Genomic DNA, 12,466 nt, shown 5'->3' with positions numbered 1-12,466 from the left:
CAATGTACAAATTTAGAGGTCATGCACAATGCAACCAGGATGTAAATTTGAGGAGACAGTGAATTTTCAGGGCAGTGAACATGGTGCCAATCAGATAGGCGGCTTCATCCTGGATGGTGCCAAGATTCTCAAGTATTGCTGAAGCTCCACACAATCATGGAAGTGCTGGCTATTCCACTGACTTGCGTCTTGTTTTTTTTTTATGTGGAAATGTTTTAGAGAGTCAAAAAGTGAGGCAATGGTGAACTCAAAAGATCCATAGTAGAGGCTCAAGGATAGTAATGCCACAGAATAGTTGGACTCTTTTTAGTCAGAGGTGGTCATATTGATACTTCTGTAGCACAAATACTTTCGACATTGATTGACTAAAAGCTTCATTCCAAAATGTAAGGAAATTATATTTTAGAAATATATTTTTCAGTGGCAAGCTGTTACTGGATCAGCTTGAAAATAAAAATCATTTTCACAGTGTGCACTTAAAATTGTTGTTCAACCATTGCTTTAATGGTCCATTAATAAACGATCACTACCTCATTAGCAGTAGGTTGACAGACTCTGTAAGCAGTGGCAGAGCTTTTGATTTTTCAGTTGGAAGTTTTTGCGGCAAATGTTACTTTCACCTCTTCTGAAATGTGGGTGCAGATTACATAGAGATAATAGTTGTGTAGATGTCATCCTGGTAAAGTAACAGAGCAGTGGAGCAGGGATTTCACTAACGAGTGGCCTTCATAATGAATTATGTGATCCAGGATGTTTAAAACCACAGACCCAAGGACAATCTAGTAAATAAAATCTTATCAATCTGCGGCATTATCACCGTTCTGCAAATTTTATTTGCCACTACTGAATGACTGCAATATTTGTTATTGAATTTGTAGAACTTGATCACTGGATATCCACCTGAGTTAGTCTGCTCCCCTCCTCTTCAACTTTGATGTCACATACTATTTCTGAAACAGAACTATTGTCTGATAGAGGACGAGATACCTTCAAGACCCATTGATGGCTTGCTCTTTCCAGTTTGTGTTGCCTGCAATAGGTTTCTTGAAATACACATGAAGCATATCCTTTTACTGTGATCTCAGACCATGGGTGAGATGAGAATAACTAGTTCGTCTGGGAGGTAAAAAGCTGGCATCACTCAAGATGTCCATACTAGAGCAGCTGGTGCAGGAGGAACACTGCTTTACTGCTGGCTACTGTGCCTCCAGCAAGGATGTTGCTATTAGTCCAGGGATTTTCTAGATTCATTGTTCATTCTAATTCTTGAAGTGTTGCCAGTAAATCACCCAGGTTTTGCATCCCTAGATAGGTGTGTAGTGATGATGATATTCCAGTGTCTGGGTGAATAGTGAAACAAGTTTTAAGGGCAAATGATCTACTCGTAGATAAATCTGGCCAAGAGTCATATGAGGACTCAGGACCTAGCGAGGTTAGAGAGCAAGAGATACATCGACCAGTCCATCTATTTTTATGTAGATCTTGGACAGAAGTGTATCTCAGAGGTTAAGACAGCAAAACGGACAGGAATTTTAGCAACTAATAGACTCCCAGTTGACAGACTGAGGTTGACAGAGAAGATTCCCCTCAGCACCCTCCCCTCAACAGGAGGGTGGAAAGATGCTGCTTGACCTTCTGAGTTACCCCAGTAGATCTCGTGTTTCTCCAGATTCCAACATCTGCAGAGTCCAAAGAGCAAAGCCAAAGGTCAAAGTCCAGTGCTTGGTGAGTCCGAAGGTAGAAGCCCAAAGATCGAAGTCAGCGAGTCTGGAGGTAGTGGCCTAAAGGTTGTAGCCCAAGGTCAGCTTGACCAGAGGTCAGAACCCCAACATCTATGAGTCTGTGAGGTTGGGCCAGGGACTGGAGGCCTGAAGTCTGAGAAACTAGGGCTAAAGACTGGAGGCCCAGAAGTGGCCTGTTCTAGGGTTGGAGGCAGGGGTATGTGCGCGTGTCTGAGAGAGTGTGTGTGTGAGAGAGTGTGTGTGTGTGCGCGTGTCTGAGTGAGTGAGTGAGTGAGTGAGAGAGTGTGTGTGTGAGAGAGTGTGTGTGTGTGCGTGTGCCTGAGTGTGTGTGTGAGAGTGTGTGTGTGTCTGAGTGAGTGAGTGAGTGAGAGTGTGTGTGTGTGAGAGTGTGAGTGTGTCTGAGTGAGTGAGAGAGTGTGTGTGTGTGCGTGTGTCTGAGTGAGTGAGTGAGAGTGTGTGTGTGTGTGAGTGTGTGTGTGTCTCTGCGCGCGTGCCTCTGTGCACATGCGTGCATGTGTGTGTGTATATGAGTGTGTCTCTGTGTGCGTATATATGTGTGTGTGTCTCTGTGCACGTGTGTGTGTGCGTGCCTGATGGGAAAAGGACTTGTTTTGCTGTTGCCGTTGCTTGTGTTGTTGGGCTGCACGCCGTGGGCATGCTATGTTGCCACTGGAACGTGTGGTGACACTTGCAGGTTGCTCCCCCCCAACATCCTTGAGCATGTTGGCTGTTAACAGAAACAACACAATGTGACACGTGATAAATAAATTTGAATCTGATAAATCAGAGGTCACAATCAGTACAAACGCATCACAGCAGCTTCCATCCATTTGGGTCACTTTGTTAGAAGGTAACAAACTATTGTTAACTCCAAAATGCTAATTCATTTTAGATTAATTGCCCGTTTAAGTACTTTTTCCTTGTTAGTGGAAATATTGATTAATGGGGCTCAGCAGTATAAGTAATTCCCCTTTTAGCATGCCGTCTAGGAAACCAGGTTTTGATGATGTCATTAGTTTTTGGGTTCTAACAGAGAATATTGAAAAGCAACGGAGAAAGCAAAGGGCAAATCATTTTCCCTTCACACCAAGAGTATAGGGGCAACTTGGGGCACCCTTGCTACCAGTCCATGTTAGGTAGCAGAGACCAATGAGCAAACAAGTAGTCTAACTTCCTTCATAAAGCTTTGCCTCAATGTGTAATAGGGTACTCAAGAGATCCCCTAAACTGATTTGAGAGTTAGTTTTGTGGCAGAGGGAGCTGTAACCACTGGTTTAGACTTCATTTCTCAAAGTTCAGTCAGATTACTGCAATATAACTCTTCCTAGTTATTTTCTTTTTTAAAAGTAATATACTCATCCCATTTATTTTATGATCAATGTGGATTTTAGTGTTTTCTTTAATTCTCTTTTTCCTGCGTGTGGGTTTATATTTTGCTGGATGGCTTCCCACAGGAATCAGTCTCTGCATTACCTTATTAAGCAGCTATTTTTCATCCAATGTGTGATTCGGTCACAGAAAGCACAGGAGGAGAGTCCAATCCTGCCCTCATGTGGAATCCACAATGCATGGGTTTTACAGTGATCAAGAGTGGAAACTTGTATTGATTTGTTTCAGCGTGAATGGTCTGCTTAGGCATTGTTATATAGATTTATTTTCTTCTTCCTGAAGCAAAACTGATGCATTACCTCGGCAAGTGTCCTTGTTGAAATCAGTCAGTTGTATCTTGTGATCTCAAATACAAGAAAATCTGCAGTTGCTGGAAATCCAAAGCAACACGCTCAAAATGCTGGAGGCGGCATCTATGGAAAAGAGTAAACAGTCGACCCTGTCCTTTCCTATCAGATTCCTCCTTCTTCAGCCCTGTATCTCTTTCACCAATCAACTTCTCAGCTCTTTACCTCTCCCAGTTTCACCTGTCACCTTGTATTTCATCTTCCCCTCCCCCCACCTTCTTGGGCTGACTCCTTCCCCCTTCCCTTCCAGTCCTGAAGAAGGGTCTCAGCCCAGAACATTGACTGTTTACTCTTTTCCATAGATGCTGCCCGGCCTGCTGCATTCCTCAGGCAATTTGTGTGTCTTGTGATCTTCTAGAGTGGCCAGCTCTCTCGTTTCAAAAAAAGCAGCAGGAAATTCAAGCGCTCAAGATGTTAAAGTAAATCAAATCTCAATTGTCTGCAGGAATCAAAGGGATATCTAACTCTCTGACAATAATAAAGAAAATGGCAAGATGCCTGTTTTCATATTCAAACATGAGGAGAAGCTAACAAAATGTCAGTGGCTTCAATGAGAAAATGTTAATGAATCACAGCAACCAATTAGGAAGAAAATTGTTATGCTCAGCTAGATTAAAAGAAGATTGATGTACAAAGGTAAGTTAGTCGTTGCGATTATAAAAGACCTTAGTGAAATCACACATGGAATATTGTCTACTGCACTGGTGTCTTATTCCAAGGAAGTAAACATTACTGCCCTGAAGATGTGTGGTGTAGATTTACTAGATTATTTCCTGGGATAAGAAAAAATGTTGAATGTAGAGAATAAACAGAATAAGACAAAAGAAACAGGAAGCTGATCTCACAGAAATAAGTAAGAATCTCCGGGAACCTGAAGGGCTGGAACTTGGAGGCTGTTTCCTTTGGCTTAGGAGTCTCAACCTAGTGCTCATAGTCCCAGTATACAAAATTAAAAGTGTCATTTTTATAGTCAAAGCTCCCCCCTCCCCCTGCCCATTGTGGAAATGTCAAATAGCAGAGCGCAGAGGTTTAAAGTGAGAGGGGGAAAGTTTAAAGGGGCTCTTTGTGGCAAGTTTTTTTTTGTATATAGAGAGAGGTAGATACCTGGAACACTCTGCTAGGGAAGGTGGTAGAAACAAGCACAATAACAATAATTAAGAGACACTTAAATGGATACATACAAAAAAGAACAGAGGGATATGGACCATATGCAAGTAGATGGGATGACATCCAGGAACCTGAAGCTGTTCACCCTTTCCATTCAATGAGGACTGTTGTGTTCTCTGACTTCCCCTTTCTAAAGTCCACAATTAATTCCTTGGTCTTGCTGACACCACTCAACCGGCCAATCTACACTCAGCGGCTATTTTATTTTGTACACCTGCTTATTAATGCAAATTTCTAATCAGCCAATTATGTGGCAATAACTCAATGCATAAATGCATTCAGACGTATTCAAGATGTTCAGTTGTTGCTCAGACTAACATCGAAATGGTGAAGTAAAGTGATCTATGTAACTTTGACTATGGAAATGATTGTTGGTGCCAGACAGGGAGGTTCGAGTATCTCAAAATCTGCTGCTGTCCTGGGACTTTCACATAAAACAATCCGTAGAACTTACAGAGAACGGTGCACAAAACATTGAGCAGCAGATATGTGGGTGAACCAGGTCAATGGGAATGACCAGACTGGTTCAAGCTGACAGGAAGGTGACAGTAACATAAGTAACCATGTGTTACAACAGTGATTATTCCACGACACGTTGAACCTTGAAGTGGATGGGTTACAGCAGCATAACATACACTCAGTGGCCACTTTATTATGTACAGTACTGTGCAAAGGTCTTGGGCACATATATAAAGCTAGGGTGCCTAAGACTTCTACACAGTACTGTAGTTGTCAACGTGGAGCAGACAGCAGGTTTGTAAATTTAGCGGGAGCAAAGGATGTTGGGAATGGTGAGGGTGGAACGCTGCAGGAGGGGTGTGGGACAGGTGGCAGAGGAGGAGTGCAGACACAGCCAGGCCTGAGACACCAGGCAAGATAATTTGATTTCAAACAATTGGTTTATTGATCATTACAGAATGTCACTCTGCTGCTTCCCTCTCCCTCCCTATTTTCCTAACCATGATTCTCCGCTCCCTGTCCCCTTCCCACTCACTCACTAGAGACCCGTATCAAAATCAGGTTTATCATCACTCACACGTGTCACGAAATTTGTTTTGCTTTGCAGCAGTACAGTGTAATACATAAAATTTGTTACAGTACCTTACAAAAATCTTAGCCACCCTAGCTATATACTGTATCTGTTCTCAAGACTTTTGTACAGTACTGTAACAAATAAAGTGGCCACTGAGTGTATCTTGTAAGCCTCCTCGTTGCCATCTGAGATTTTACCATGAGAGGTTTCAACTGCAATTTTACACATGGTGTTTAAAGAATGGGGGAAAAGGAACACGAGACTGCATGGATCTCTTGTTATGTTGTGACCAGATTCATACTAAACATGTATTCCCAGAATGAAAACCCTAGCCTATCCACATTCACTTATACCACCTCAACTACTATGAGCCCTGTGACACTAATCTGTGCCACGAAATAAAATTATTGACATAAAAATGATGGGACAAAGTGAGTTGTGAAAATTAAATTTTCAGTGCATTTGGAAAATCAAATTCTGGTTTTTCTTCATGGCTGAGCTTGGGTGTCTTACCTTGAATTGTTGCTGCAATTCCCCATTTAACCTGACCAGGATCATGTTAGCCTCCTTGTTTTTACGAATCGCTGTCTGAATTGATTTTTTCTGTTTGGATGATATTCTGTAAGAAATATTAAAATATCAGAATGAATGTTGAGCATTTAATAATCTTCACCAAAAGACAAAGAATCATATCCAAACACTAATGTACTCTAAAGATGGGGATTTTAAAAGCTCAGATCCAGCCTCAGAGATGATGGGATTGATTGTTCCTCATTTCACCCCTCCCTCTGTGCTTTAAATGACTGTTTAGTTGGAACTGTTCATTTCTTGCTGATCCAGGGTTATATTTTTCCATGACTGTGCAGCTAAGGATTAATATCTAACTCACAAAGCAGCTAGTGCACTCTGCTGATATTAATCTGAGGTCAAGCAAAGGTCAGAATCAGCATCAGCCAATGAATGGCGGATTTATCCTGTACCATTCGTCAATAATGAGTCCATTTTTTGCGTTCTTCTTTCAATGCTAATAAAACTGAGCTTGAAAGGAGATTTCTTATCAATGCACAGTATGCAGACACAGCTGGGCTGGGGCCACCTAAGACTAGTTTCGGTGACCTTCGCCCTTATATTATATGAGATTTGGCAACACTCTGTCCACTAATCTGGGGTATACAATCTATATAGGAACTCTGTTGCTTTCTGGTTACTAGAAGTACAACTATATTTAAGGAATAGTTGTAGATTTTGTTTAAAACTCATAAAAAGTCTCAGGCACTAACATTGCTGGACAATTGTGAAATTACACAGTTTAAAGGAAGCACAGAAAGTACTTTTGTGACTGATGTGGTTTGTCATTTGGTCCAGAAGCTGTGATCCTTTGGGTTAACTGCTCCTGACACTCTCCCTGGTCTTTCGGTCGAAGCTTTCTGCGAAGAGGTTTCAGTGGAGGTTGGCGATGTGACGTGTCCTTTGTTGGAAGGAAAAAGAATAAAGCTGTTTGTTGCTTATATTCGTATCACGATCTTTGTCTGCTATTTTATTCCCTTTGAAGCCCTCCCCACCCCACATTAAAAGACATGCGTGGGAGAACAGTAGAAAATATGGAGCAGGAAGAGGTCCATTCAGCTGTGACAGCAGATCCACTCAGGCTCGAGGACAACAGTTGTGGTTTAAGTCCTTCTCCACTATACAGGCGTCACAGGCCAGTGAGGGAGTGCTCATATAAGCTTTGGAGATATTAAACCAAAGCACAGTCTACCTTTCAGTTCAATGTTTAAAACCCCAGGAGTTCTCCATAATGCCACAAGCAATATTTAACTCTCAACCAGCATCACACAATGACTTCCCTGTCAACGTGACTTGATTGTTCGTGGAATCTTGCGGTGCTCAAGGAACAACTGTGTTTCTGCCACTGGCGAAGTACTTCTGTGATTATCAACTACTTTCTGATGTTCCTGATTGACGAATCACTGTGGGTATGCAGTCTTTCAGAGGATTTCCCACATACTATGTACACTAGAACAGCCTGTATACATCCAATCATTTGTCTTCCTGAGGTAACCAACTAACCACAACTAATCCAGATAGTCTGAGTTGGACCCATTGACCCTAAATCCCTGTGGCCCTGGGATAAAGATCTGTTGCTCCGTTTGCTTGTGCTGGAGGAATGGGGTTGAAGGGGTGGGTGGTTGGGAAATAGCTGCTGAAAGCTGGACTTGGTGGGTGTTGTTTATGCAAACAATGTATTCAGAGGATAGAGATAATACACTCATACACAGTGATTTGTCTCAAGCCTTGGGAGGAGTTCTTAGTTCCCATTCTTTTCCAGCAAGGCCCTAACCTTGTAACCTTCAATAACCCAAGACCAGATGAAATGTTAAATATCCAAATAAGGCTGTGAATGAAACAATTTCCTTCAGAAACACAAGAAAGTCTGCAGATGCAGGAAATCCAAAGCAACGTACACAAAATGCTGGAGGAACTCGGCAGGTCAGGCAGCGTGTATGGAAGTGAATCGATAGTTGACGTTTCAGGCCAAGGACCTTCTTAATGACTGAGAAGGAAGAGGAGAGATGCCAGAATAAAAAAGTGGGGGCAGGGGAAGGGGGCTAGCTAGAACGTGACAGGTGAAGCCAGGTGGGTGGCAAAGGTCAGGGGCTGGAGAAGGAGGAATCTGATAGGAGAGGAGAGTGGAAGGAGGGTGGGGGGAAGTAATAGGCAGGTGAGAAAAGGTAAAAGGTCAGAGTAGGGGACAGAGAAATGAGGGGAGAATTTGTTTACCAGAAGGTTGAAGGCTACTCATTTGGAATATAATACATTGTTCCTCCACCCTGAGGGTGGCCTCATCTTGGCACGGGATTGAGAACTGGAAATAAAATGTTTGGCCATTGGGAAATGGAGAAGATGTGGGCGAGGGCAGGATCAATAATGGAGGGAGGGAAAACCCGTTCCTTAAAGGAGCAGGACATCTCTGATGTCCTGGAGCAAAAGGCCATGATCTGGGAACAGATGCAGCGGAGACGAAGAAACTGAGAAAAGGGAATAGCATTTTTACAGGGGATAGGGTGGGAAGAGGTTTCGTCGAGATAGCAGTGGGAATCCGTAGGTTTATAAAAGATGTCAGTTCCTTCAGCTCCTGCAGTGTGAGAAGAGGCAAACTTGGAGCTCTGTGTTTTCTCATAGCTCCACTGATCCGAGTTTATTCCTGACTTCCGATATGGTCTGCGTTTGCTTTCTCCTACATCCCAAAGATGTGTGGGTTGGTAGGTTGCATGGCCACAGTAAACTGCCCCAAGTGTGTGGGAGAGTGGTAAAACTGGGGGAGGGAGGACACTGGGAAGGTATGAAGAACAAAAAATATTTGTGTAGGATTGGTGTAAACGGGAGCTTGATGACTGCATGAACTTGGTAGCTGGTGCCTGTTTCTGTGCCATATACTTCTATAGCTAAATTATCTTTCCTTGCCCAGTCTCTTTCCCCTGGGCCCTGTGGTGTCAGAACTGTTATCATCTTTTCATAAGCTGAAGATGAGGGAAATCTGATGAAGTCCATTCATATCACAATTGTTTGACAAGTCAGTAACTAGATTATCTGCACCCAATACAAGGGGTCAGTGCCCAAGTATTACTGGTGCAGAAACTAAGAAAATCACTCTAGACAAAGGTTAATTAACACTAGTTACTGTGTGGGCTAAAAAAATAAGGAAGTAGGATTGCTCTGTTAGAGCTAAATAACATTTGACTCTCTTTATGGAAGTCTTTGGTGCAAGAATAGAGAGGGTTCTTGAGAGCTGCAGAGTTGATGTTACATACACAGATGCAAAATAACAGTTTTCAGGAGTTGCAAATTTCATAAACATAGTGATAGTCAGCAAAATGGCAAAATAGGCAGATGGAGTGGAGATGAATTTCCAACATGTTTGATACAATGCAGTTTGATAGGAAAAGTGTTAATAGAGGTAACAAATAAACGGTCCAATTTCAAAGGGTGTTCAAGAATAGTGGCACTTGAGGATGAATGAAAACAATTTTTTGAGGGTGCAATAAATTAAAGAGGTTGTTTAACTAAAGGTCAAGTATCAAAACATTATATTAAGCCTTTATAAAATATAGTTCGTTCATCAGCTGGTGCCATACTTTGGGATGAATGTCAAGGCTCTACTCTAGGGGCAGAGGGTTATATTAGAATAATACCAGACATTAAACACTTCAGTCATGTGAATACAACCGAAAAAGTCAAGGAAATGACTTGCTAATAGCCATTCCATTATTTTAATCAGGCTGCTACTGAAGTGATTGTGAAGACCGGTGCATTGAGCATCGTGAGGGATGACCATTGGGTCATGATATTCCTGGTCCTGAACTTCAACTTGTGAAGAAGTTTTGACTTCTCTTAATGGGGTGGGGGGGGGGGGTGGGGCATACACCAAGTGAGCTCTTGCTCCAATGGCAAGGAGGTCCGAGATGACTGGGGACCTGTTGCATCAACGTTACCATATGTGCAAGCACACGGTTTGCAGTTCTCTCGTCCACACACATCACTCCTTGTCACCAATCAACCCCCTTGCTCATACATACAGATTCACCTGACCAGTCACTACCTTCTCATGCGCCTGACTGCAACACTCTATCCCCTCTCTCCAGCCTAGCCCACTGGCCTTCCTTCGATGAGGCGGCATCTGCCTGCTCCATGCTAGTAGTATGCATTCTTCCACTGAACTGCAGAGCAGCTATTGATTCACAGGATATGTTTTATTGGTTAGCAGGGGTAAAAAAGTCTTCGCTCAATCATTGTGCCATAGGCTTGCAAATTATTAATCAAAAAAAAAAGCAGCAACAAAAATACAGCAGAATACAATTTGCTGTAGAACATTCAGTCTTTCTCAAATTTGAAAATAATTAACCAGGCACAGACCTATGCCAATACATTCAAGTATATCTAGCCTCAAGATGGGGGTCACTAAAGATAAATTTCATGTTGGCTCATTCTGTCAGTTAACAGAACCTCTTTATCATGGCCTCAAAATACAGAATGAAGCAGGCAAATGACCCATGAAATATCCTCCACTGAAGCTTAACCAGGAACAAAGGAAATTACAGACGACCTTGCCAACATCAAATAAAGCTGGCAAATAAAAAGTAAAATCAAACTGGAGCAATTCCAACTAACCTTAACAGAAGAACTCTTTTCTTCTCCAAGATTGCTCGGTTTGTTTACCAACTCTGTCAATGGTCCTTTCCTTGCCTGCAAGGAGATGAAATAGGAGCAGGTGATGCATGTTCAGCCCTTTAAGCATAACAACAATCATGCATACATTCATTTCATTTCCTGAGGTCTAGTCCAGGATTAGTTGGCATACCAATATACCAGTCCACATTCACAATACAGTGCCGTGCAAAAGTATTTATCCCCCTCAACTACTTTCACATTTCACTGTCTCATTCTCTAAATCTAAAATATATTGAAGTAGGATTTTTAAGATGATCTACAAAACATTGTGGATCGTGTCCAATCAAAAGAAAAATTCCAAAATGTGTCAATAGTTTACTAAAAATTGAAAACCAAGATTGTGAGGGTGAAAAAATATTCATCCCCTTTGTAATTACTACACTAGCTTTCCTCAGGTGCAATACTGTATATTACCTTACCAACTCATGCTTTGAATGAATTCATACGAATAAATACCCCTTCACTCTGTGAGGTCCACAGTATAGTAGATTTTCAATAGACCAAACCAATATGAAGACAAAACAGCATTCAAGACAAGACATGTCAAGGAAATTATACTAGAGAAGCACAAGGGTACAAGACAATCTCCAAGGCAATGAACGTACCTTGGAGCTCAGTGCAGTCCATCATGAAAAAGTGGAAAAATATGAAACTACAGCCATTTTGCCTAGGTCAGGTTGCCTCTCTACACTTAGTCGCTGGAGAAGATAGGCACTTGTAAGACAGGCCAACAGTCACTTTGAATGAGCCCCAGAAGTCGATGGTTGTGTTACGTACCCCGTAACTGGGTCACTTACCAGCAAAGATAGAGAAGTCCGTTGAAGTCTGATGGTACTATTTTTAACAGTATTTATTGATAAAAATACACAAAAATAATATCAATGCAACCATATAGATAATACACGTTGTCAATACTAAATCTAAACGCGCGGGTATAATAATAATCAATAAGAAATAACTCTATCGTTGTCTAGGGGATAATGTATTGTCCGATGGAAATATAAAAGTCACTCAAGTTCATTCAAGCTGCAGCTTTTGGTTGGAGAGAGAGACGGATTAAAACTTGCCCATTCCTTTTATGATGTCAATCCTTCGAGAGTCAGTGGGGGCTGATTTCTCCTTTGTTGTTAGCTAGAGCCGTTCTTCTGTGGCAAGGCCCACCAATTCCGAGGCAAATGGAAAAGGACACACGTGGCTTTCCACCGGCTTTCGCTATTACGCTGTTACAGGATTCCTAGCGTTTCTTCTGGTGCATCTGAGGGGCTGTTCCCACAGACCCTCTTTTATCCCCACTCATGGGGTCTCAGATATCAATCAGGGTGGAATGATGCCATCCCCCAACCAGCCCACGTTGCTCGAGGGCTTCCACGAAGCACAGTATTCAATACACAATTCCGTCTCCAAGAGACAATGGCCGTTTCCCGTAGCTTTGTATCGCTGAGGGGCCAAACATTCCAAACGTCTCTCTCTCATTTCCTGGGTCTCCTGACCTGAATTAATAGCGATCTTGCGATTCTCTAAAAGGAGGGGGCACAGGCGTAACAGTTGCAAATGGAGAT

At 42.2% G+C, this 12,466-nt stretch overlaps 1 protein-coding gene across 4 annotated transcripts in view; it reads right to left on the bottom strand.

The window, feature by feature from the left end:
* The window catches only part of reps2 (RALBP1 associated Eps domain containing 2), a 205,703-nt gene that overhangs the window by 2,573 nt on the left and 190,664 nt on the right, over positions 1–12,466 (bottom strand). For all 4 annotated transcript variants that reach the window (XM_073045841.1, XM_073045842.1, XM_073045843.1 and 1 more), the window contains 3 exons: positions 10,848–10,922; positions 7,010–7,146; positions 6,192–6,297 (listed from right to left, as the gene is read on the bottom strand). In XM_073045841.1, coding sequence (XP_072901942.1) covers positions 6,192–6,297; positions 7,010–7,146; positions 10,848–10,922 — 318 coding nt within the window. The remainder of the gene's footprint in view (positions 1–6,191; positions 6,298–7,009; positions 7,147–10,847; positions 10,923–12,466) is intronic.

The sequence above is a fragment of the Hemitrygon akajei genome, chromosome 5 (assembly GCF_048418815.1).
Source record: "Hemitrygon akajei chromosome 5, sHemAka1.3, whole genome shotgun sequence".
Lineage (NCBI taxonomy): Eukaryota > Metazoa > Chordata > Chondrichthyes > Myliobatiformes > Dasyatidae > Hemitrygon > Hemitrygon akajei.
Note: the sequence above shows the minus strand (reverse complement) of the source record. Positions and strands in the feature narration are given on the sequence as shown.